Source organism: Apus apus, chromosome 1 (genome assembly GCF_020740795.1).
Source record: "Apus apus isolate bApuApu2 chromosome 1, bApuApu2.pri.cur, whole genome shotgun sequence".
NCBI lineage: Eukaryota > Metazoa > Chordata > Aves > Apodiformes > Apodidae > Apus > Apus apus.
Genome location: NC_067282.1, coordinates 202089503 through 202115949, shown reverse-complemented (window position 1 = coordinate 202115949; position 26447 = coordinate 202089503). Strand labels below are relative to the sequence as shown.

Below are 26447 nucleotides of genomic sequence, written 5' to 3'. Positions count from 1 at the left end.
AAAGTTGCATTTACTGGACACTGGTTCCTTCCAGGAGTGAGCTAAACTAAACTGAATTTATTAAATGAATTGAACACAGTTTACCTGAACCATTTTGAACCTAAATTAGATGGCTATCACATGCCATCTGCGTTCCACCTAGAAACTACTGTCAAAGCAATGTGAATGCTGGAGAAGAAGAAATGGGTTGCACAAGTAACTGAAAGCATCAGTAAATGCTACAAAGAGAGACAGGAGTTTTAGGAGGCTCCTTACCTGCAGGTGGGTCCATTCTGTATTTATTCTCTTGACACCAACCGACTGGTCGAAGTCTGCAATCCAAGTAAAACAACCACTGGTCATAGGATTCAGTCTCCTCCAATCCCACATAGCGAAGTCGTAATCTTCCTCCAACATTTTCAACCACACTAACTATCCAGTACTGAAAGGGATTCTGGGAATCCTGCAGCTCTATTAAGGAATCAACTGTAATGAGGTCTACAGGGTTTTTTCCTCGCAGAGGCTGTTTGAATAGAAGCAAAACTCCTTATTTTAAACTTTATTTGAAGACTTCTCAAGGAAACAGATGACAGCAGAAGATTATTTTTGTTTTTCACACCACCATCCAAGCGATCAGCAAACAGTCTGTTCTTCTTCTATTTTACCCAATGTCTTCCAAGTGCAAATTCAGAAGTAAAACAGAAAACAACAGTTGTGCTAATTTCTCAACCGACATCAGCAACAATAACAACAACCAAAAAAAAGAGTAATAAAAGGTGGAACAGCTCATAAGGCACATCCACTTAGGATGCTCCTGAACAACTCAAAGCCCAGTTATATCGGAGGATTTCAAACCAAATTCTCATTGACTGCAGCTGATAAGAACCAATCACAGGACTGGATGCTGGCACATAACTAAAAGGTGACTACTTTGGGCATCAACCTGAAATTGCTCTCTGTGCACTGATGTTTTCCACCAAAGGCTTCACCTCATTCCTACTGGCATGTAAAGCAAATTACTCCCCACTGCCACGGTTACAAGAGTCTATGGTGGATACCCCAAAGCCCAAAGCCAACGGCAGGTTCACATCACCGTAAGTGGCCTTGGGATCAGAGCCCCAGGCACACAGAATTTGCTGGATCCAGCCACCATACTCAAGAAGCTCCAGTGAATGAGGTTATTTGCTTACACACAGTATTTTGTGTGATCTCAGCTTTGCATCCATTGACACACGTGCTCAACTTTACACCTGCAAAGCTGCCAACCACAGGCATTAAAAAACCATGAGCTGCTTTGCAGAACGGTACCTTTGGGGTTCAGTGTTTTTGTTTGGTGATAGTGAGCATCTCTGTGTTGTCAAGCTTTTCTCCACTAGTGCAACAGTTATGATTTCTTCTTTTCTATTTCTTTCTTTTTAAATGTAAATTCCAATTCTTATGCAATTTCTCAATTCCAGGGGTTTAAGGGCAGCACTAAAAAACACCCCAAGAGTTACCAGCATCGCTCATTAGAAGAGATGTAAAGAGCAGGCAAAAGATATTAAAAACAAGGACTTTTTCTTCCTGTTTGTCCCACTTCTAGTTAATTAAACAACAGAAACCTTTCACAGTTATTTAAAAAAATATTAATTCCATAAATCAGAATAAGTCCAGTAAGAATGGTTCTTTCTAGGGATGGCTGGAAAAAAAACCCACACCAAAAAAAAAAATAAAAGAGAGGAATAAGCCTTATTTTTCAAATAAGTTCTCTTTCATACTGAATTTTGAAAATATTCAAAATTTTGAAATGCAACTGATTTTGACTACACCTCTCAAGTCAAAAATGCAGGCAACAGAATGAGAATTTGGTAAAAAATGTAATAAAAATTAATTGTAATCTTATCACATATACAGGATTAAAACACCTCTATGATTAATAAATATTTCTTAGAACAATATATTTGCCACTACAAACCACTCCTCTGTAGTGTAGGCTACAAGCACCTGTATAATATCTTCAAATATTATTTGATGGCAAAATGCAGTGTCAGAATCTAATAATTTAATAGAAATCTACTTTAATGTCCTCCTTTTTTCTCTCACACAGCTGTTTCACTGCAACAAAACATTAATATGAAATGCAGGTGTAATGATTTAACTTATTATAATAAATCCTTGGCCGTAAAAAAAGCAAATATTGCTTCTCTGATTTGTGTGCTAAATTTTAAGTCAATGGGTTGTCACTTACCCCTGAGAACTGAATGGCTAAGATTAATAACTGGCTTGCATGAAATATTAACATTTACCATAATGTGAGAACTCTTTATATGCATGGCCAGCATGCAAAAATAAAAAACCCCAACCAGTCTCACTATATATTGATTTTACAGTACAACAACAATCTGCAATGCTCACCAACAGCAAATGTGTCGACAAGGGGTTACATACATTGCATGACACAGACAGTACTAAGCACATTTCTTACATAAAACACCAGAAAAAGGGGTCAGAAACTGTTTCAAACCAATGCAATGTTTTCTCTCTCTGCATTTCTGCCTGGGGCTGCCACTTTTCTCTGCCTGTGGAAAGGGACCGGAGCGCTGCACAATGGCATAGACTAGGGATGGGTGGTGGGTATCTCCAGCTTTTTGTGCACACCACCTGGGAGTGGTCCAGGAAGAGGGATGCAGCAGACATGAGGATGGGCCTTGTTTTGGGCTGACTGGCTATGAGACAGGGTGGGGAAAAGTCCCTGGTGATACGCTCTGCCCTGCCAGGCTGCTTGAACTGCACAGGCACGTGGAAAAAGGATGCAGCTGCGGCAGGTGGGAGTGACCAGGGATAAAATTATCAAAAAATGGTGCCTGGATGCAAGCTGGCTTCCAAAAAGCCAACATGAGCTCTTACACCAAGGTAAACAGCCTGCATGTCTTCTCTCTCAGCCTAAATACAGAGGGGCAGAGGGAATTATCTCCTTCAGGACAGGCTGTCTATTCTCCTTATCACAGAATCACAAAATACCAGGTTGGAACCTCAAGGATCATCTGGTTCAACCTTCCTTGGCAAGAGCAAGTTCTAGACAGGATGGCCCAGCATCCCACCCAGTTAATTCTTAAAAGTGTCCAATGCTGGGGATGTGGTGTGGGCATTTCATGAGAAGCATTCACACAAGATGCAGGGCAGGTCCTAATGGAGAAGGTGCCCCACTCCCACAGTTTCAAGATGAATCTGCAGGATTTTTGGCCAAGATCTCAAGACAAGCTGAGGCTGCCCCAGGTGCAAGTCACCTTGTGAATATGCTCCACAAACTGGGCTCTTGGCCATATGAGCACATCTGAAAAAAACACCCCCTTCTTCACTCCAGACTACCTATAACTGAGGCCACCTCACCCAAGCTCTCTGCTAAAACTGACTGCTCTGTTTAGGTGGAGGGGATGTCCTTGGAGGAGCCATTGCCCTGTACACAGAAATCTGACAGAGCTCCCCATCAACCCCCTAAAACCCCTCTCCAGCCTCTATTTTGACCAGAAAGGTCAGATCATCAGTTTGGTGGATCTAACAGGGCACTGAAAGTCCACGTCCTCCTTCCTACAGACTCCCTCCACGCTCCCCTTCACCGCCCAGCCCTTCTGCCGCACCCCACTTCCTAAGCACCAGCCACAAGGCAGAACAAACTGTCCATCCCTGGGTGAGAAGCAGAGCCAGCAAAGTGATGGCAACGTGATCCAAGGCTGGCCCAGGCCCCGCTGCCAGCACACAGACGCTGCAAGCACACGGCCCCGCGGGGGGGAGAGCAGGCACCGCGCGACGCCGCGGGGATAGAAACTGCAATCTAATACATACGCCTTCCAGTAAATTGGCAGGAGCAGTCCGGGCGCCGGTCAGATCATGTATGAGGAACTCTGTCCAGTCCATGTACTTCTCTTTGATTGCTGGGGAGGGGGAGGGAAGAAAGGAAATGCTTAGCACAGCAGATGGTAATGGGCTCCAGGCTCTTTTCAGCAGCGTCCCATGACAGGACAAGGAACAACGGGCACAAGCTGGAGCACAGGAGGTTCAAGCTAAACACAAGGAGAAACTTCTTTATTGTGAGAGTGACAGAGCACGGGAACAGGTTGTTCAGAGAGGTTGTGGTGCTTCCCTCTCTGGAGACATTCAAAATCCATCTGGATGAGTTCCTGTGTGATCTACTGTAGATGATCCTGTTCTAGCAGGGCGGTTGGACTAGATAATCTTCAGAGGCCCCTTCCAACCCCAACCACTCTGTGAATCTGAGTTGCCACATGTATTTTATAGACATCTCCTCAGGGTTTACCAGCTCTACAGTTTCAGATACAACTGCGATCCAGATCAGGAGAAAAGATGGTTTGTTGTCCAGTTCCTTGGGCAACATGTGCACACAGTTACATCCAAAATGAGAGAAGATCTTAGAATCAACTGGAAAAGACCTTTATGATTATCCATTCCAATCATTAACCCAGCACTGCAGAGTCCACCACTAAACCATGTCCATGAGCACCATAAATACACATCATTTAAACACCTCCAGGGATGGTGACTCCACCACTGCCTTGGGCAGTCTGATCCACTGTCTGACAGCCCTTTCCATGAAGCAGTTCTTCCTAATATCCAATCTAAATCTTGCTCCACTATAGCCACTGACAGTGATTTGTAACAGCATGGCTTATCATCTCCATCTCTCTCCTTCAAAACTCACCACTGCTTGTGTAGCCACTTGTTTCCTGCTTACTATATAGGCTCAGATATGATTTATAAAGTCCCTTTCTATATTCACTAATGACCTAAGAGAAAAAAAAGCTGTGCATACTTCCAGTTCCTCAACAGGACAACAGGAACTCCGGGTGCTTGCCCCCACTAAGCACAAGAATCAACCCTGAGAATATCACATCAACTACTGAGTCAACACACTTGTAAGAAGAAAGAATAAAGAATATATCCAGAACATCTATTAAAAAAAAAAAAAAGGCTGAGTAATTTCTGAGCTACACCATAAGCATGTGTTACTTTCACGATCTATATCCACACAGTTTCATAAGATTTGAACTGAAACATATCAATGATGCTGCTGGGACTCAAATTCTGGTTCAATTCTTGCTGAAATCAGTAAAAGTTGAGCATCAAAAGGCAATTTAGCAAATCTCAGCTTGGGAGATTCAGATGCCTCTACAAATGCATCGTGCATTTGCAGTCAGAAACCCAGAAACTAGACTTTAGTTCCACCTCCCTGTAAATGGGAATCATTGTTTTCTCCTCCAAAGATATTTGTCTCTCCAAAAAAAATCTTAACTATGTGTGAGATCATCAACAGTGATACAGTCAGCCTGCTAATATAGCAACACCTATAGAAGGGAAAAATCACAAGCATTTGAAAATGAGAACATTTCATCTGAACAAACAATTGGATACATGGTTTAAAGAGCATTACCCCACAGGGGAGCCCAGGAAAGGCTGAAATTAAACAGCATAGGTCCAAAATAATTAAATGACAGCAGCCCTCATGTTTTGCTCAAAGGAAGCATTGTCCTTTGCTCCACTTTTTAGGGAAATGCCACATTAGTCAACCAAGAGTGACCCAGTCTGAAGCACATTGTGCGTTCTAAATGTTTTAAAAGCTCAGTGACTGCTCAGCCCTTCCCAGAGATGGGCGTCAGCTACAGGTGTAGCAGATACAGTGTACAGGTGACTACAAGGTGTCAATGCCTTGACCATGCAGAACCAGAGCTGTAGGACTCGAGAACGTGCAGCCTCCGTGGTTAGTGCAAGAGGACTTCAGCCTTCAGTGCAAACAGCACTGCGGGCACAAATATTGCCGCTGTTACTGCCAGACAAGAAGACCAAACCTGAGCCTTCTCAAAATGCATCCTCAAGCCATCTCCTGCCAAAAACTGAATGAAGAAATGCTCATGGTTGGGCTTGCTTCCAGCATGGGTGCTTGGCACACTTGGGCTCTGGCCTATACTCAGTTTATACCCTAAATACCTCATGCAATCCACACAGTTGGCCGCAGATGAATCCAGAAGTCATGCCCAGCAGACTGTTCCACACCTCATGTCTGAGTTGTGTTCCTTCCCAAAAGCCAGTTCTCCCTATGTCACTTGAACTACACATTCAGTTTGATAGATCTAGATAACCGAAAGCTCATTTTTAAATGTATTTAAAATTAGCAAACTATAAAGTGCTAGACTTGAGCCTCTATAAAATACCTAAGCTTGCCTGGAACTGCTCTAAGTCTTTTGCAGGATTTCCAGAATATTTATGACCTTTAAATTATTTAAGATGAAAGGACAGCCTGAGAAGAAATGGTTTATACATGGTACTATCTCTTTCAACATTCCTGTTGCATACACCTCATCAGTTCCTGTCCATCTACATTAGGATAAAGAAAACAAGCTTAATTTTGGCATGAGAGAGAAGGTAGTAATTGTCATAATGAATAAGGCTGGAGTCCCTCTAGTTCAGGCTTCTGCCTCTTGCTGTGAACAGCACAGGAAGCATCAGAGAAAGGTGCAAGTTGAACTTCATTTTGGCTCATACCCACAAAGTTGTCAGCCAAATTTTGAATGCCAGAGTTTCATTACTAAGGAATGACAAATGTGATAAAAAGAACACGGTTCAAACTTCCAAAGCTGGCAGGAGGGAGAAAAAAAAATACAGCTTTTTCAAAGTTGTCAACAGATTTCAGGAGCCTCCTTTTCCAGATGCCCAATTTCAGATGTCTTAATGGTGCCTGATTCACAGATCTTGCTCAGTCCCCCTTCTTATGCCTCTCAAAAAAAAAAAATCCCTTATCCTTTTTAAGATTGAACCTCACAGCTTTTTTACACCTCAAATAAGACATTGCTCCTCTCCACATTCAAAGCTGGATTACAGGCTTCCAAAGTCCAGAGGTGCCAAGGTAGCCTTTGTTTTCAACTAAACAGACTCAGCTGAAAAAACCCAAACTATTCCCAGTTTCTGAGTGGTTTCAGAGCCATCTTCTCCAAACAGATCTAACGTCTAGTTTTGCTTTCTTTTATTCTCCTGTTGTGGTGTAGATAAAGGGAGTTCTGAAACCTCTAGGAGAGAACAGATTGAAGTTCTAGGAACAGGGATTTGCACCTTTTTTTGTGCCTGTGGAGCACAAGCAACCTTTTCAGTACTACAGGTCAACTCACTACAATTCAAATATTAATTTTTATGAGTAATGAAGTGAATCTGAATAATTACGGTATCTGCAAAAGCCTTTGAGGATCAAGAAAAATGTTAAACAAGAACAACCAGGCACAGCCCATCTGTGAAGATGGCACCTTGGAAAGGACGGTCACCCACACCACGAAGGAGCTCCACATAGGTCCAATGACCAGAAAGCATTTGAGATATTCTAGTTACATTGAGACTACTTTGGAAATTGTATTCTAAGTGGTGGTTTGCCTGACCAAAACAACAGAAACATAATCAGATGGATTCAAAGAATCACAGAATGTTTTGGGTTGGAAGGGACCTCAAAGATCATCTACTTCCAACCTCTCTGCATGGGCAGGGATACCTCCCACTAGACTATTTCAGTTTGAAACTGCTCCCCCTCACCCTATCACTCCATGCTCCTGTAAACAGTCTCTCCCCAGCTTTACTGTAGCCCCTTCAGATACTGGAAGGTGTTCCAAGGTCTCCCCTGAGCCTTCACTTCTCCAGGATGAACAACCCCAACTCTCAAGTCTGTCTTCATAGCAGAGGTTTGTCCTCTAGAGCATGAGGTTTTGATGCTCTACAAGGACCCAGCTTGGCCAAGAGTCCCACTACTGCCAGCAGTAACAGACCTATTTTGTGGCACTCCTGCATGGTGTCTGCTGTGTGGAGAAGTGACGAGTTTGTGGAATGGTCTGAGACCCTGAGGGTCAATTGCCGTCAAATGTACCAGTGAATGGAAATGATTCAAGAGAAGTAGAGACATGGTAGCAGAAGACTCAGTTTAGTGATCCCACTGAAGCAAAGGCCATGGTGTGAGCTAATCCGAATGATCAAACACTCCATAATCCAGAATGGACACAGGTTTAGAAACTGTGTCACCATGGAAAAAGCATCGGTCAGAACTTGTACCAAATCAGGCACAGTCCAACAGGGCATGCGTCACATAAAGTGATGTTCCCAAAATGCCAGTGCTCTTGTAACTACTCTTCTTTCCAAGTCTAGCAGGCAATACCACAGCTCCATTTGCAGCCACAGCTTGTGTAGGCAGATGTGTCTCTTTGCCTTGGATTGGGTTCAGTTCATCTCAGAAGTGTGAGATGTTCTGAGCTGGTGTGCATGGTTGTTTTCACACCTCTGCAGCTCTGAGGCCCAAGGCTTTGAAGCATCTTCCTGACATCAAAATGCCACAGAACCACCTGCCTTAGAGCAAAGCAACCCAAAACAGAGGCTAGATCCGCACGTTGCTGGGCCAAAGTTTATCCATAGCAGAGCCAATAGTTCTGCTCCAGCTTGCACTCACAGAGGACTCAACACACCAAGAGGAAATCCATTTGGATTACATCACTACAGAAAGATCCCACATTTCTCTCTCCTGAGAAACAGTTGTAGGGGTGCACCAGCTCCCAGACTCAGCACCAGGCTGGGCTGGTTGAGGCCGAGCACAGACTTTGCCTCCTCCCAACACACCTCAGTGAAATTATCCACACCTGTAAAAGCAAAACCCACGTATCCCTGCTCCACTGCACCCTTTGTAGCACACTCCCTTGGTGTCTCCTGTGGGAAAATGCAAAGCCCTCCCACCGCCTTCAATGAAAAATATTTGTTTCAGAGAGCAGCTCCTAGTTTGGCAGATATTACAGCAGATTCTTAAATTAGAAAGAAAAAGCACCCTTCCACATTAAGACTCTATTTATTTTCGCAGAAGTGATGGTACAGGTCATAAAACTGAGCTCCCCTTGTACAGGGCTGAACTCCATCAAAGAACAAATCGTACCCAATACCTCTCAAATAATGATAATTCTTTCCACTTCTTGCTCTACTCCATTCACCCTACCCCCATCCCCCTCTGACTCCCATTCCTCTCTCCCCTTCTGACTCCCTGCCATTTTCTCACTTTTACTCATTCACCTCATTTTCCCAAAGAAACTCCTCCAGGCTGCAGTTGGACCTGACTGCTCCAAACCCAGGCACCACAGCAGCATTCCTGGTTGATGGCCCAAGTACCATCAGCACCTCTCACTGTGCACCAAGTTTTCACCACCAGCTGCTCAAAACCAGCCCTTTCCCCTTGTGTTGTGCATGCTGACCATGAAAGCCATGAAAGCAGTGGTCAAAAAAGTCCAGATGTGCCATCATCACATCCCACCAACCGCCTGCCTGAGAGCCAGGACAGCAGCTTTGTTCCCGGAGCACAATCGGCTGCCCCTCAGATGCTGTAAATCTCTGTGCCTTGTCTCAGCCTGCAATGGGTTCAGATTTATCTGCCTCTCTAGAGAAATAAGAGATTAAAAGAACATTTACAGTCCCATGAAAGCACTGAGTCACAGGCACTGCATTCAATGAATATGAGACACTATTATCACATTACCCACAACTGGGATTTTATCTGGTCTCCTCATAGTTGCTGTTTTTAAAGTCACTTCTCCCACATTCATGGGTTTATATGAAAACACTACTTTCTTTTTCTTTTTTCTTTTTCTTTTTGCAAGAACAGCCCAGGGAAAACCTTGACATCTGAAAGACTGATAAGATAATAGAAAGAACATGCACTTTTTTTTTTTTTTTTTTGCCTTTTAATGATTTTTTATTTTTTTTTACCCCAACCACTCCCTCAGTTGACAAGAGCAAGACTCGGGAATTTAAACTGCCACATTCAGTAGAAGAAATGAATAGTGGCATAAATACTTTATGGGGTTACAGCACCTAAATAAGCTACTCCTCAGAAACATTTATATACCCTCTGGATACCCTTGCCCTTCCCAGCCATAAGAAGTACAGAGGTAGGGTGGGCCAAGACCATGCTTTCAGCCACCAGGAATCATCAAGCAAGTAATGTGCCATTACTGCAATATAACACAAAAATCATGATACAAAATAAAACACAGTGCATGCTTGAATACCTGTACTCATCTAACTACTTAGTATTTGAGCACATTAAGTACAAGCTTACAGGCATAAGGACAACTTAACACTAACCCACTGGAGAGGACCTGAGCTGCTGCCAACAGTAACAGGGCCCAAGACAAGTAAAAACATTAAATTATGCTCATTCTTGTCCTTAAAAAAAAAATAAAGAGAAAAAATGTTTTTCATGTTTGGGATGTTTTTTTTTATTAACCCAGGAACACCAGCAACCTTTCAACACCTCTACTGGAGAACCTCCACTGGACCCCATCATGTTCTAAACAACAGTGTTTCAATTTTCTCATATGTGAAGAAAGAGTAGCATCTTAAATAGCTTTATAAAATGGTTTAAAATCTCCAGGATAAACGGGCAAAATTATAACAATCTGATTGTGGCAACTACTCTTGTTATTAAAAATGTTAACTCCTTCCTAGAACTGGAAGGAACAAAAACAGTTACCAAAAAGGAATTATAGCTGGAAAGACCTGGGAAATTCTTGTCACTCCATTATGAAATAAACTAAAACATTAGGATCTCATTAAAACAAACAAACAAACAAACAAAACCCCACAAAGTAAACAATTAAGTCACAATGTTCTGAAGTTTATATACAGATGTTTATATATATATATATTTCAGATATGCTGGTTTTGAAAAGGTAAATAACATATTGCACAAATATAGAAACTTTGTAATATTGATATTTTCCTTTTGAAGTACTCACACATTTGATGCAGTATTTATGTTATAGGAGTCTTAACATTTAATGTTGTAAATATGTTATAAAGGTCTAAATGCTAGTCAAAATGAGATGTCTTTATATCAGAATAACATAGAACTCTAAAACAATTTGTTTAGACTTCACCCATCAAAACAATTTGTCAAAACTGACATGTTCTCACAAAATATTTCCATTTTGATAAAACAGCATTTTGACAGAAAACAGTGGAATCCAAACATTTTCATTCAGCATGCTGAACTATGTATGTCCTTGTGAACCAGAAGGGACATGAAAACAGGATGGGGGTGTGAGTGCTGTCCTACCCTCCTTAGCAAAGGGCTCAGGCTGTGTCTACATTGCTTTTAAACCCTCCCCTAGTCCTTCAGGGGAGGAACATCCTCGGCTGCACACCCTGCAAAGCCTAGAATAAGATTCCCCGTCAGGCATTTCCAAAATAAAATAAATCAAAAAATGATTTTTAAAAAAACTTACTTAGTGATTTAATGGCATTATCTAGAAAAATGACTGTGTTTTGGATTCTGTTTTGGGCTCCCTGGAAAAAGCTGAATGGGACTGGAGACTCCTTCAAACCATTTCCACACGTAAAATTTCAAACAATCTTCTGTTCTCAAACCAGTAGAGTTCTGTGCTTCGAATAACATCACAAACGAATGGAAATCCAGTGCAAAAGAAGAAAAAAAAAAAGTGCATCAAAAGCCATTGATCTGATTTCTTAATGATGTGGCCATAAATATCAAGAGATATCTGCTTCAGTGCTCAGGTATCACCTTCTATACTCCTGTCTTAAATGTGGAAAGCCTTCAAATAAAATATTATACATAAGGTATTCTCATGAAAACCAGAAGTTACAAGCAACTGTGCAGCAAAGAATACATATGCTCAAACTACATTCCTGGAGCCAGCAGTACATTGTGGTCCCACTTATATGAATTTATAACAGGCTAATAAACAGATGCTAGAAGGAAATGTGCTATCTGTAGGGGAATATGTAGCTCTTGTACACTGTTAGAAGATGCTGCTTGAAGTTATCAATTATCTCCTAGCTCTTTTAACTGTTAATTGCCTAATGATACCTAATTTTTAATAAATAAAAAAATCTGAAAATGCATAAACTTCGAATTAATGTTAATTTTTTAGCCCATATGAGGTACTTCATATAATAAGAATATTCTGCATTATTTTGTTACTGTTTCAGAATAATTGATGCATTCTGGATTTTCAGGCCACCTAAAACACCCTGATCCCATTCCTACAAAATTATTACCCATGCTGCACTTTTTATAGTCATAACCCTTTCTTGGGCATAGACTTAATCCTTGCATACCCAATTCTGCATGCAAGAGCACCCCTGGATTAGAAAGAGAAGTAAAAATTAAAAACATATGCTGAAGTTCACACCTAAATAATCCCCTTGCAGTTTTTCTATGCAATTACACTGAATTTCAGTATAATGTGACTTAATTCATCATGCTACCACTCAAGGTGTCCAGAACTTGTTCACTTATATTCTCTCAGTCAAAAAAAAGCAATTTCATGTGAAAAAAATAGTCTCACTGTCCACAGGAGACTTCACTTCCTAATATCCCTTGAGTCCTTCACAGACATGCACACTATTTCCCTCGGGTTTCTCCAGCCCTTAATTAACTGTTATGTTTTTAACAATAAAAAAGCAACAGGTGGTTTGGGAGTTGCTTCTCATCTCTTGAAGCTTGGTCTGGCCTGTGCCACAACTCCAACTCAGCTGTGGAACGATGGGTGGAAGAAGAAAAGGACACAGATGTGGGATGCTGTGGGGAGAAAAGTGCTTGTGTGTCTGCTCCCAGGTTGGGTGGATGATAGGACAAAGAAGCTGTTCGTTTGAATGATCCAAGATTCTGCAGCAATCCTCTCCCTTAACTCACTGCACCTCAGGAAGCCTAGCAAGCCTTGTCAAGCAAGAAATAACTGGCAGGAGGGTCACCACCAGCAACTGCTGAGGCACTTTGATGCAGTAGGTTCAGCTGTCTTCACCCCAAACATAGCATTGTGAAAACAAACACCCTCCACCTGAGAGCCCACTGCTATGGCTTTCTGCTTACAAGTTAAACTGCCCAAGATCAGAAGAGAAACTGGCCTAACAAATCTCAACCCTATGGTGACCTGTGTGCCATTAACCCGTATCAGCCTGCCTTGACTGACACCAAGTATATGGGCCTCAGATCCCCATCCTGCATGCAAGCTGCAGTTAATCGTCTACTCACAAGTACTGTGATAATTACTTCCCTTCAGTAAAAGTCAATATTCTACTTGCACTGCATTATTAAAAAAAAAAAAAAAAAGAGAGATAGGAAAGGAGAAGTGTGTTGCTAATGGGAAGTGGCTCTGCTCTATCTTGGTGGCATTATCTATCAATTGCAATCAGATTGTTTAGATAAAGAACAGCAGCAAATTTATCAGCTCTGTTTGCACTTGTCATGTCCTTTTGCTGCAAGAAGACTTCATGCAAGCATAGCCAGAGACCATCCCCTTGGAAGTATGGGAACTGGGGAGGAGGGACAGCAAGACACAGGTAGGAGGTGGAAACTCACCTCATCCCACCTTTGGCCTTGCAGAGGTCCAACCAATTCATCCACCTGGTCCCTCAGTGAAACTCAACAGTTAGGCTCAACTCCAGTCTCAACAGGGTGATATTCAAGGATGAAGTATTCGACTTCTCAGAGCATTTATCATGTGTAACCCTATTTATTTGTTCCTTAAATTTGGGGGGTTTCTACACTAATTTCACCTGGAACACAATTCTAAAACCTTGCCATCCAGACTAGGTACCAAGCAAGAGAAAGACTCCCTTTCTCTTGAACTGGGACAAGCAGCTGCCTGGCAACTTATTCAGGATCACAAAAGATCTTCCAGACACAGACATTTTTACTTGGGTCATTTATCTGTTATCTGCAGGCACAAATGAAGGCTGATTATGCTGATTTTGCCATAGCATCCAACATGGTTAAAAAAAGCCAATTTTAATCTCAGTTACCTATGTGATAAATTAGGAGGAAACCTGATGCATAACTGCAAAGGTCACAGTGCTTCACTGAGAGCAAGAGTTTTCTATTTCTCCATTTTTTTTTCACCTTCCCTCTTACCTAAACAGAGATTGTGTACTCTTTATTTATAACATGGTTCCCTGTCTGATTCAATTCTAGGTACAAGGCAACCAAACTTCGTTGTTATCAACAACACTATTAGAAATTAAGCAGGAATGGCTGACTTAAATGTCCTCAGCTGTGTACACACACAGAGAGTTCCTGGAAGGTATTTCTGAGACCCAGGCAAGGCCCAGCATTTGAAAGCTCTGAGCAAACCATATAACCACAGGGGTTCCTCCATCATTAGTATCAATGTCCATTAGGGTGATGGCTCACTGTGAAAATGAGCAGCCAAACTCCACGGTTCTCACCACTTAACCCCAAGCCTCCACGTACATTCCTTGATTATTTTTTGCCTCCACTTGCATTAAGCTTCGTGCTCAGTGAGCAGAAGAGACGTATCATGTGTAATGAGAGTTCCAACTCCCCATCTTCAGACCCAGGAGTCTTAATGAACACCTTGTCAATCAGTTCGGGAGTGTTCAGGGAGGAAGAAAACTTGGTATTTTCATCATAATTTCTAAACCTGTTTTATTCCACAGAGATTTAAAAAAAACAAAAACAAAAACAAAAAAAACAACACCACAATAATAAAACCAGGTGAGCTCCATTTTCCAGACAAAATCAGCCCCTTAAGCAAAGTGCTCAGAAGCAGCCCAGGTCACAGACCTCAGAACGTGACTGCAGCAGATGTGCACCTACATGAGATGCAGGTCCACAAAGCAGATTCCCTGCAGAAAAGCACACTGAGCAGGCAGGTCGTCAGCTATTTGCTTTCAAGTTGTAGCCCCTCTCCATGAAAACCAAGAAGGTGTTTAGTCATCTTTGCAAGCACAGAGATTTGCCATTGCAGATGGAGATGCTCACTTTGTAAAATCCTGATTTTGTCTTGAAAACAGTCAGGGAGGATAAATGTGTCCTGCTTGTCCATCATCACGCTGGCGAGGCCCACACAGAGAACCTTCTATGCTCCCTGGGTACTAGCTCCAGATGAGAAATGCAGACAGAGGAAAAAGTTAGGTCCCCAAAGCAAAACTGATTGTCCCCCTGTGCTCAGCACTGGTGAGGCTGCACTTTCAACCCTGGGGTCAATTTTGGTCCCTTCAATACAAGAAGGACATCGAGGAGCTGGATGATATTTATCAGGAGAGGCACTTTTATGCCCTCTTTGGGATCTCACAGGCCAGCCCCACATGGATTCTGTGGCATAACAACATCTGAAAGTTATGGGCCATTCTGTAAGGGGATGTCGTTGCAGTGTAAATATTGTGCCCAAGGCTCCGACCTCACGCCTCCAAACTCAATCCAATTATCTCACATACTAAGTGCCTCTTCTCACTTCTTAATCCCATGGTCGCTTTCTGAAGGCTGCTCTTCAGAGACAGCTCTGTAAAATGCAACAAATTTACAGCAGCACAGGGTTCTTACATAAAGCACAACCCACTTCACTGCACAATTACCTTTTTTCCCTGGCAATGTCGTCTGCAGCAAGTAGCCACTATGAATAACAGCACCCAAACACAGAAGATCTATAGAGGGACATGATGTCCAGCAAATCCATTCTAGATTTGGATTTGATTTTAATTTTTCATCTTCTAAAGAAAGGTGAGAATTAGTGGAGATGATGCAATGCTTACAGTTTATTATATGCATTGTATTGTTTAATACACAACAGAATAATAAACACAACTTTATTAGCTTTGATGGAAAGTACATTAAAAATACAGCTTAGAATGATTTGGGTTGGAAAGGACCTCAAAGATCATCTGTTTCTGACCCCCCTGCATGGGCAGGGACACCTCCCACTGGACCAGGTTGCTCCAAGCCCCATCCAACCTGGCCGTGAACACTTCCAGGGATGGGGCTTCCACAACTTCTCTGGGCAACCTGTTCCAGTGTCTCACCAGCCTCAGGCTAAAGAATTTCCTCCTAATGTCTAACCTAAATCTCCCCTCTTCCAGTTTTGATCCATTACCCTTTGTCCTGTCCCTACACACCCTAGTAAAAAGCCCCTCCCCAGCTTTCCTAGAGCCTCTTCAGATACTGGAAGGCCACTATAATGTCTCCTCGGAGCCTTCTCTTCTCCAGGCTGAACAAACCCAACTCTCTCAGCCTGTCTTCATAGGAGACCATGCTCCAGCCTTCCGACCATGCTCATGGTCCTCCTTTGGACTCAATCATAATAATAATTTTAAAAAGGATGGAAGTTTTGGTTAATACTAAAAGATTCAATCAAATTCATCAGATACACATGAGACTCTATGAATAGCCAAAAGCACATTTTTTACTTTTTCTGCCTTCAGATAGACACTACAAGTCTAGGCTCACCTCAACCTACACATCCTACCTAAACTTTAGGTGTCTAGTCTCACATTATCTGAGATTATTAGGTGATATGGCTACAGATAGGTGAAACATATCCCTGGCTGTAAGGCCACACACTGAAAGTCGCAAGCTGTGCCTTCTTTTGAAGACACAGTGATCTGAAATAAAAAGCAAATCATTATTAGTTTTAGCCTGGACTCCCTACACAAGCACAGAGATGCATCTCAGAGATGAAAGGCAGGAGAAAATGAAAAAATACCTTGTGAGAAAACCCTAGCAGGACTCTGGCAGGAGTCACAGAGTGGTTGGGGCTGGAAGGGACCTCTGAAGATCATCTAGTCCAACCCCCCTGCTAGAGCGGGATCACCTAGAGTAAATCACAAGGAGGCTGGTGCCATGGTGCTCCAGTTGGTAAGGAGAAGTGCTGCAAGACAGAAGCAGCAAAGCAGGATGCACAAGGTCTAATTTAAGGACTTTCCCATGGTTCTCCCCAAACCTCACTGCTCACACCGACCCACAGCACGGGACAATACTGGAAACCTAACCATCCCCCTGACCCCGGACCAAGCAAGCACACTCCTAAATTATCATGGAAATAAGCTGACAAGCCTCATTCACTGTGACTTCACCTTCTGACACCCCACGAAGCAGAAACATACATTTAAAAAACCTCATTTTGCACTTTGCAATGCATTCTGTAATTAATCAGAATTGTATTGCCAGCTTCTAACGATCAAATCCACTTTAATCACTTTAGAACCTCTTGGCTGTGTGATGTTAGCACCACCAGCAGAAGCTAGAAGGCCTTATGAGCATTCATCACACATCCTTTCCAAAATTAATGGTACAGTCTGAGCACAGCCAGGCCCCATGAGGTGCTTAACACCCTATGCACAAGATGTTAATTCATAATCATCATCACAACACCATCAAAGCAATACTCCATCATGGCTCATTTTGCACTTGCTAAACATGTGTTTTCTGCACTTGAAACTAGAAAGGGGCTTGAACTATAAATCCCAGGATCAAATATGTCCCTCGAACTTTGAAGAGTTTAGATGTGAACTGAAGATCAACATGCCACATTATGCAAGCCATGATCTGAAATGAGAATAAAAATGTGTTACAGGACTTGAAATGCCAGCAGCATTTCCACTGTGCTCCAAACCTTCACTGAATTCTAAAACTTCAGCTTCTAAATAAATGTTATAGATGTTCTACAGGAAGGAGGGCTTCCAAATGGAGCCATCTGCTGATGTCCAGGCTGTCAAGTTCAAGGACAACAGCAGGATGGCTCAAAGCAAAGTAAGATCCTATGGAAGAGGTAGCTTTAGTAGTCAAATATTCAGGGTGGACATGTGTCAGATGGCCAGGAACTCCTCAGTGACTTTCCCAGGGTTGCTTAGCATGGGAGAATTACAGGATTTCCCCTCTTAAGGCCCTATACTCCTCATGGCAGAGCCTCTTCAGTAAAACTTATCCAATACACAGCAGGATGGTTTCCTGAGTTTGACAAAGTTTTCCCCAGATAAATCTTCAAGATTAACTCCAGCACTTCAGGAATTAGCTGCAGTTTCACACTGTGGCCTGAAAATGCTGACTTTGCCCTTGTTTCTTCATCCATTCCCAATAGTGACAGTGTGGGAAAAAGCTTTTTTTTTTTTTTTTTTCCTATAAATGCAGGAGGTGGATGCTCTGTCTCACAACACAAAATGATCCATCAATCAGGAGGGGTTCCAGCATGGCCTTAAGCTTATTTGCTCATTGGGTTTTTCTTTCTTTTGTGACCAAAATCAAATAGGAATGAGAGAACACACACTGACACAGAAACAAACAGCTTGGGAATTCAGAGCAAAAGCTTTCCAATGTGATGCAAAAGGGCCAGAACTGACACAGAATTTGGAATCTGGTTTAACTGTCAACAGGAAAAAACTTCACAGGAGCATCACATAAATCTCTGCACTGCGTACCAGCTACCTCCACGGGCTCCTAGAGCATATGGTCTGCTTCAGGAAGCAAACCCTTTCCACAGTGACTGGGAGACCACATTATCATGCGTAATGAGGGAAAAACCAAGTGCAAGTCACAGCTGGCTCAGGATCATGCTGGCACTTGCATCTGCCACTAGCAGCTTCCCGAGCTCACTATATGCACGCTCCTCACGAGCAAAGTCTGAGGTGCCCATCCCTAGGCGCATCTGAAGGAACCCTCTGCTGAAGACATGACACTAGCCATGTTGGCTTGTCCTTGGCCTGAAAGAGCACATAAAATCCTCTCATATTTTCTCAGCTCTAACAGATATTTAATCTTCAACCTGATCAAAGAAGGTCCACTGAAGAAGCATGTGTGCCAACTTCAGCATGCCCTGGATCAAGTCCCTTGTGCCATTTACCCTTCCCAGCTCCTGCAGCAATGCACAAAGTCACCTCCTTCTCTGAAAGAAAGGGTCCAAACTGTGCCTATGAATATGAATGATAGGATATGAATGATAGGAGGGGGTTTTAAGTCTCCACAGGTGTCTCCAGTGGTGATTATTTAAGTGTGGTTTAATTTTTATATCACCACATTAACTACCTAGGCCTAGTCTCACCATTCATAAAGCATTTCCACTCCAAAACTCCTCTGGGGGAAATCACAGGAGACTGAGGAAGGGAAATTCTATGTAATTACCAAGAATGGCTACTCAGAATCTCTCAATTATTATTTTAAAATAATATTTTATTAAAAATGTACTCAGCTGGACATGAGTTAAGTTGACCATGTTAAAAAAGAGTGGTTTCCACCCAGTGCTATGCTTTCAGGGTCAATCTTCCCATTTTTCCTATGGTTTCTGGGCTTTCTAGCTCCACAGCTTCAGAGCACATGCCCCAGGAGCTGTGCGAGTGTGGAAGAACAACTCAAAACAGTCACTGCTATGGATATTTAAGGTGTGGATATGTCCATTTTTGTTCTGTATTCACATGGTTTGCACCAAAGAGTTGGATGATGGCTCATGACAGAGAAACAGGGCCAGTACTTCTACGACTTACTATCTGATCAATCAGCTTTTTTATTAGGAGCCTCACTGGGACTTTAACTGTAAAATGATTTATATTCTCCACCCCTTGGAACTTACATACCTTGAGGAGAGGTTTTTGCTGTTTTGTGTAATGGATGGAAGTTTTCTGCAACACAAAGAGATTTTACCTGAAATGGTCTCAAAGATATCTTCCAAAAATCCACACCATTTCACCTGCGGCTAAAGAACAAGGAAATCTCAGGAAACCATTACTCACAGAAAAGCCTGATGCCTGCTCATAGCTTTTTCCTTCTGTATTTCCTTGGACATCCAGCTTCTCATCCACAGTCTCTGCCTCATTCTGCAATTACTCTTTTCCTCCCATATCTTTGTTCCTCCAAGCACAACTTGTACTAAATGTTAGGTCCAAAACCAATGGTTTAGTCACAGCCACGGCCGCAGTGTTATCCTGCAGACTGTGACCAGAATTGCAAGCAGCAGAAGGTAAAGCCGTGGGGTCTCAACTGCTCATCTTAAGCCTTTTGAGCATTCTGAACAGAGCTTGAGTCCCACTGAAATGTGATTTTTCTTGCAGGAGGTCAGGAGCCACAGCAGAAATTGGTTCAGGCAGGATCAGTCAACTATTGCAGCTCAGCACTACTGCGAAGGAGTTTTGCTTCATCAGTCTTTGCCAAAGTCAAAGCCTTTTGCTGTGCAAATGGCTTGGGCTTTGATCTATACAGAATCACAGAATCTTGGGGGTTGGAAAGATCACCCAGTCCAACCCCCCTGCCAGAGCAGGATCCCCTAGAGCACATCACACAGGAATGTGTCCAGGCAGGTTTTGAATGTCTCCAACAAAGGAGACTCCACAACCTCTCTGGGCAGCCTGTCCCAGTGCTCTGTCACTCTCACAGTAAAGGAGTTTTTTTCTGATGTTTACATGGAACCTCCTAGGTTCCAGTTTGCACCCACTGCCCCTTGTCCTATCACCTCATGGGGACACTCCAGCCAGCCAAGAGGGATACATTTCAGTTCCCGAAGCTTCCCACTACAAACCCAAGTGATTTCAGATCACTGGTTGTGGGGGGAAATAGATGAAAAAAAAGAACACTTTTACTCCTTTTCATAGCAAAAGAAGATGAGAAATGCCCCGTTATATGTACCTGTGTCCAACACCACCATCCCATGCAAAGGAGAGTCAGTGTCCAAGTTTGAGCAGATCCTCAGCTCACTAAGCAGCCCTGCTCACAGATGCCTTCCCAAAGTTAGCTCTACCCCTCCAACCACCCTTGCTTTTACCTTCCTACTGTGTCTCATTTGCATGGTCCAGCTGTGAAAGAATCAATTAGCCACAGTCTTGCTGTTCCCAAGAAAAAAAAAAAAACAGGTTTCTGGGGAACTGTATGAGGCCAATTGTATGAGGTTAAATAAGACCAAGTGCAGGGTCGTGCATTTTAGTCACTACAATGCCAGGCAATGCTACAGGCTTGGGGAAGAGTGGCTGGAAAACTGCCTGGCAGAAAAGAACCTGAGGGTGCTGGTTGACAGCCGGATGAACATGAGCCAGCAGTGTGCTCAGGTGGCCAAGAAGGCCAACAGCATCCTGGCCTGTAACAGGAATAGCATGGCCAGCAGGAGCAGGGAAGTGATCGTGTCCCTGTATTTGACCCTGGTGAGGCTGCACCTCGAGTGCTGTGCTCAGTTCTGGGTCACTCACTGTAAAAAGGACATTGAGGTGCTGAACTGTGTCCAGAGGACACCAAGTTGGTGAGGGATCTGGAGAACGTCATACAAGGAGTGACTAAGGGATCTGGGGTTGTTCAGTTTAAAGAAGAGGAGGCTGAGGGGAGAACTAATTGCCCTCTACAACTACCTGAAAGAAGGTTGCAGGGAGGTGGGTGTTGTCCTTTTCCCCCAAATAAGTAACGATGGGACCAGAGGAAACAGCCTGAAGTTGCAGCAGGGGAAGTTTAGATTGGACATTAGGAGGAATTTCTATACTGAAAAAGAGTGGTCAGGCATTCAAACAGGCTGGCCAGAGAGGTGGCTGAGTTACCATCCCTGGAGGTATTCAAGAAATGTGTAGATGTGGCTCTTCAGGCCATGCTCTAGTGACCGAGGTTGCGGGGTTTTTTATAGGTGTTTTGGTGGAGTGGGTGTGGTTGTGTTTGGTTTGGGGTTGTTTTTTTGTGATGGTTGGACTCAGTGATCTCAGAGGTCCTTTCCAACTTTGACAATTCTGTGAATTTTTTTACAGCGTAGCAAAGACACAGAGCACAGATCTAACACATATCCTGATCTCCTGGATGTTTGCTGTGACAGTCAACCACAAAGCTATGGCACTAGTGCTCTCAAGCCCCAGCTTTGCCATCACAGCAAGCCATCACAGAAGTGTGCAAGCTTTCCTGCCCACGTGGGGACAGATTCCAAAGCTCTTTCAACTAGTTCAAGCGGCAGCAAACTGGGTGCTGAAGGTTTCCAAAACTCCAACTATGCCTGCTTGCTTCCATTAAGAAATCACCATCATTCTCAAATTCTCTCTCTGCTGGATAATGAAAAACTCAGCCAGGGTCCCATAACACCTCCAGTTGTGGTAGCAGAGGACTCCTCAAGCTGTAGGAGAAGTCAGACCGTGCTCTCTGCCTTGAAAACCCAGATGTGCACCACAGAGGCAGGATGAAACAAATAATTCTTTGATATTCAAGCATCTTCTAAACAGGAGAACAGGTATCAGGAGAAAACAAACAGATCCGAGTACAGGGCCATGTACAGAAACAAACTAATATCAAGCTTGACTGAAAAAGTTGATTAAATTAGTTTAATTTGAAAGCCCAAACAAACCCTGAAGGAGGTTCTTTGTTTATTGCTTTTTACTGACAGCATGCGTTACTGAAGAAGCACCATGTGGGCATGAAATATTTATTCATTAAATCTCTCATGAAGCTCCACACTATTGGTTTCACCCAGGATATATTTATAACTTGTCAAAGTCTACAAAAATCGCTGCTTTTCTTTCCCCCAACCTCCATCCCCCGTCCAGACTGTTAATAAAAGAACTGAGCTTTCAGTTCTCATTGCAATAAGCCTGATCCTCAGCTCCAGTGTTGCTTGTACACAAGGTGCTGCCTCTTTAATCAGAATAGCTGTTGTTAAAATAGCTCAGCCTTCCCCGTGCCACCCAAAAGGGATCACTGCAGTGCTGCAAACCACACTGCTGCTGTACTGTGTTGCTACTAGGGGAGGCAACACCTTTCCTTTATGGAGGAAGGCACCATGCACCAGAAGCAACACATGGAAATAAAAGACAGGACAGACAGTTCACCCAAGCAAGGGAAAAGCAGTCAGAAAGATCATCCCTTTCAGTATCAACATGTCTGAGCCATTTGTTATCAAACCTCACTCCATTGCTGAAGCCCCTTCCTGAACCCTTCCTTGGCTGCCAGCCAACCTACAGATTAAACCCATGCTCCAAGTTGAGTTAACAACACAGCAGCATAAACAGTGCTATATTATCTTCCGTGTTAGCTGTCAAACTATGTCATACTGTTTTACTATTTTTGTTTGCCATACAGCTCAGTCCAGTCCAGGAATGAGGACAGGATATACTTAGAAATACAAATGAAAGCATTTTCCACCCGTAAGTGTGCAAAAAATCCAGGATTTGCATTGGTACTGTGCAAGGACACTTCCATCAGTGAAAATGTAACCTCTTCAAGAAGCTGCACTGACACCTAATATGGGTTTGGACCAAATCTCATTTCCCCAAATAATCCTCAGCAATAAAAAAAGCACCCCAAAATGGATGCTGAGCAGGCACTTCAGATGCACTGCAGGGTCCTGTGCAGTTTTGGTGGCCACAGTTGCTATGAGCATCCCTAACTCACTGGACCACAGGCTGCCTGGTCAGGCCTGCTCCTGTTTCCCTTACTCTATTTGTTTTTGTGAATAAATAAACATAAATACAGCATAAGCAGATGTCGTTGTCCCTGGAAACTAGGCTTGCTGGATATGTTTCTGCTGAAACGGCTTCTTACTAGAAAATTAGGTTTTGATTAAAGTGTGTTCTTTTCTCACTTTCAATAAACAGAGTGCAAGCTTTGGGCTTTTTTTTTTTTTTTTTTTTTTCTGGAAATACAAACCATCTTACATGACTTCAGTTTTTCCAGTGCTTGATCCTCAGCAAATGCTGGCTTCCCCAGGCACAAGAGCAACTCATAGGCCACTGAGGAGAAGACTTCTAGGGATGCCTCCACAAGGAGATCAGACCTTCATGAGAGAAAGTCCAACCCAAGCAAAAGGGTAAGGAGGGACCAGCACCCACATATAAATCCCATAAGGCACTGCTGCAACTTATGAAAATGTTTTGGGTATTTAATCCCAGAAAAAAAACTGTCCTGACATTTTTTGAGGTGAAAAGGGACTTTTTTTGTTTCAAAGAAAAACATTGATGAGAACAAACTAGAGGCTTCACATTTATGTTTCTTCTGAAGGGAAAAAACACCTTTTCTAAGTCAGTTCCACCAAAATCTCAATAGAGCAACACGAAGAGTGACTCCAGCTGTGGGGCTTCACCACAAGGAAATCTTTCCCTTAGGAGAGAGCCCAACACTTCCCCATGCCCAGGTACCTAATCCAGGGAGTCCCCTCTAGAGCCAAGGCTGGGAGTTTCACGGTAGGTATGCTCCATAAGGGCCACCTCCATTGCACTCTCAAAAAACTTGAAACAAAAGGACCTGTTTAACCAAGCATTGATTTTTCCCCTCAATAGCCTCCATCACTCACAGCAGCCCCAGCTGAAGCCAGAGCAACGCACACCTTGCATTTCCCACTCACACAGTATCTCTTTGTCTGAGTTTCACTAAAGAAACATCAGGATAAATCATTTACTCCTGAGCCCACCTTACAAACCAGCCAGCATCTCATCCCTACAAAGTTCTCTGCAACTATGCCTCTAGGTCTGAAAAATTATATGAAAAGTAAAATCAAAATTGGAAAGGTTGACCTGAAGCCTAGCAGACCTGGAGATGCTTAAAAACTCTGCATTTCACAGGACCAAAGAATCACAGAATCATAGACTCATACAATCATTTGGGTTGGAAGAAACCTTAAAGATCATTTAGTTCCAGCCTCCCTGCCTGGGGCAGGGACACCTCCCACTAGACCAGGTTGCTCCAAGCCCCATCCAACCTGGCTTTGAGTGATAAAGTTTACGACTTTTTGCAAAGTCTGTCCCACTGGCCAGGCTGTGCCACATTTGCATAGTAGCTCAACATTTACTGACATTCCCCACGCGGGGGCCTGTTACACTCAATTTACCCCAAAATGGCCACAATTGGCAATATCAAGTCTTTGATAAGTAACTAAAGCCAGTAGTACACGCACAAGATTAGCAGTTTCACACAGTACTGAAAAGACCATTTTCCCTATCAAGACAACACTATCCTGATGCCACAGGAGAAACAGGCTAATTCTTGAATTGTCACATCCCAAACTGAGCCATCTGAGTCATGTCAAGGAAGGGAAAACTCCCATGGGTGCTGTAATGAAAATATTTTCTTCTTTGGAGTGAGCCGGCAAGGGGCTACGTGGGGCCAGCTGAGAGATGTTGAGCCATGATATGCTCCAGCAATTTCCAGCTGCTGCCAGTTCCCAAGAGGTACTGGAGTCAACTGACATGGCATCTAGTAGGGCAAATTTCATCCCAAACACCCCAGACACTTCAGCCAAAGCTGGCATTATTTTTACCTCCCTTCCTCTCCTCCCCTCTGCCATTATTAGGAAAGCAAAGAAAAAATAATGCTGTTTTTTTAATATGCTCATTAAGTATAATCTGCTAAAAGCTCTATGTCAATGCATAAAGCTGCCTGCTATGCTAACAGAATATTTAATTGGCATTTGCTGACTAGTTATTTATGCTAACGTCACCCCTGCATAATTAATAGTCTGCTAAAGTCGACTTGAAAAGCACACATAAAACACTGTACTAGGAGTCATTTGCAGTACTTAAAATAAAAAAATCTTGCCATCTATTTACATTAGTCTAAACTTAGTTCTGATGACAATAAGGTTTGGGAAAAGAAGATATAAAAAGAAGCTATATACTACTTCAGAAAGATCCATAGTCTTTGACAGTATGACCTGCCAAAGAAGATTTCAGAGTTTCATTTTACGTGGCTTGAGGGCCCAGTTCTTACACTGATGTAAAACAGCATCAGCTCAGTGAATGCCTAGCGATTTTCTCCAGCCTCAAGCTCTTAGGAAGTAATATTTCAGGTGAGCCTTCCATGAAAGAGCTAAACTGGGGCCAGGTCTGCTCTCAATTACACCAGTAGAAAAGCAAACTCATCTCAGATAAGTAGGTGGATGTGAGCCAACTCCTCACAAAGATAAAAGAAGTCCACCCTGCCCATCTGATCTCCTCTACCTGCACTGTATTCACCGACCTGCAGGCATAGTTTAAGTTTTATTTCCTCTGGGATGAGATTACCAAGGGAAAGCTGGCTTTGGTAAAAAACAAAAACAAACAAAAAAAACCTATTCTGAGAGAGCAGCTCTGGAGGCCCTCATGTATTTTCAGAAACTTTATCTCTGAGCTACTTTCCGAAGAACCTGTGGACAAGCTTTTTGGTCACAAGTCAACCTCCAAGAATAATGCTGAAAGGCAAATATATGGCCCACACCTCCATCACCACCCACAGCTGTGCCCCTCATAAAAGCCTCCCGTGTACATAGAGTGTCTTGAATGACAATGAATCCACACCCTGAGCAGAAAGTGACTGTTCAAGGCTTGCTCTTCTCCTTGCTTCCATCTCACTATCTTCCCTTGCTGCTCTTATTCCCATCCCCTGTGCCCCTTCTTTCAATCCCACTACTTTCTGTTGTAGCCCAGCCCCAGCATCTCTTCTACTACATCCATCAATAATTTCACCTGAGCTCTAACAATATGGAAAAATTCACCCAATGTTAACTTACTTCTTCAATCTATCTGTTAATCTGTCTGATATCTTGCACACAAATAGACTGTGCAACACAGTTGACCATCTTTTGACTGCAATATCTGGTGAGTCCTGGTGCCATAAGTTTTGATGTGGCCCATAAGATCCATTTCTCCCCTCCCTTACAGTGATCTCAAAGAGTGGGATTTAGCTCTCTTGCAGATTCAGATAATGATACAAAAAGCCCACACACTACAAGTTGTCACTTGAA

The 26447-nt window shown here is 42.9% G+C and overlaps 1 protein-coding gene across 1 annotated transcript in view; it reads right to left on the bottom strand.

The window, feature by feature from the left end:
* Window positions 1-26447, bottom strand: part of SFMBT2 (Scm like with four mbt domains 2) — a 125979-nt gene that overhangs the window by 70895 nt on the left and 28637 nt on the right. The window contains exons 5-6 of the mRNA XM_051641340.1: window positions 3802-3890; window positions 256-502 (exon numbers count right to left, since the gene is read on the bottom strand). Of these exons, the coding sequence (XP_051497300.1) occupies window positions 256-502; window positions 3802-3890 (336 nt within the window). The remainder of the gene's footprint in view (window positions 1-255; window positions 503-3801; window positions 3891-26447) is intronic.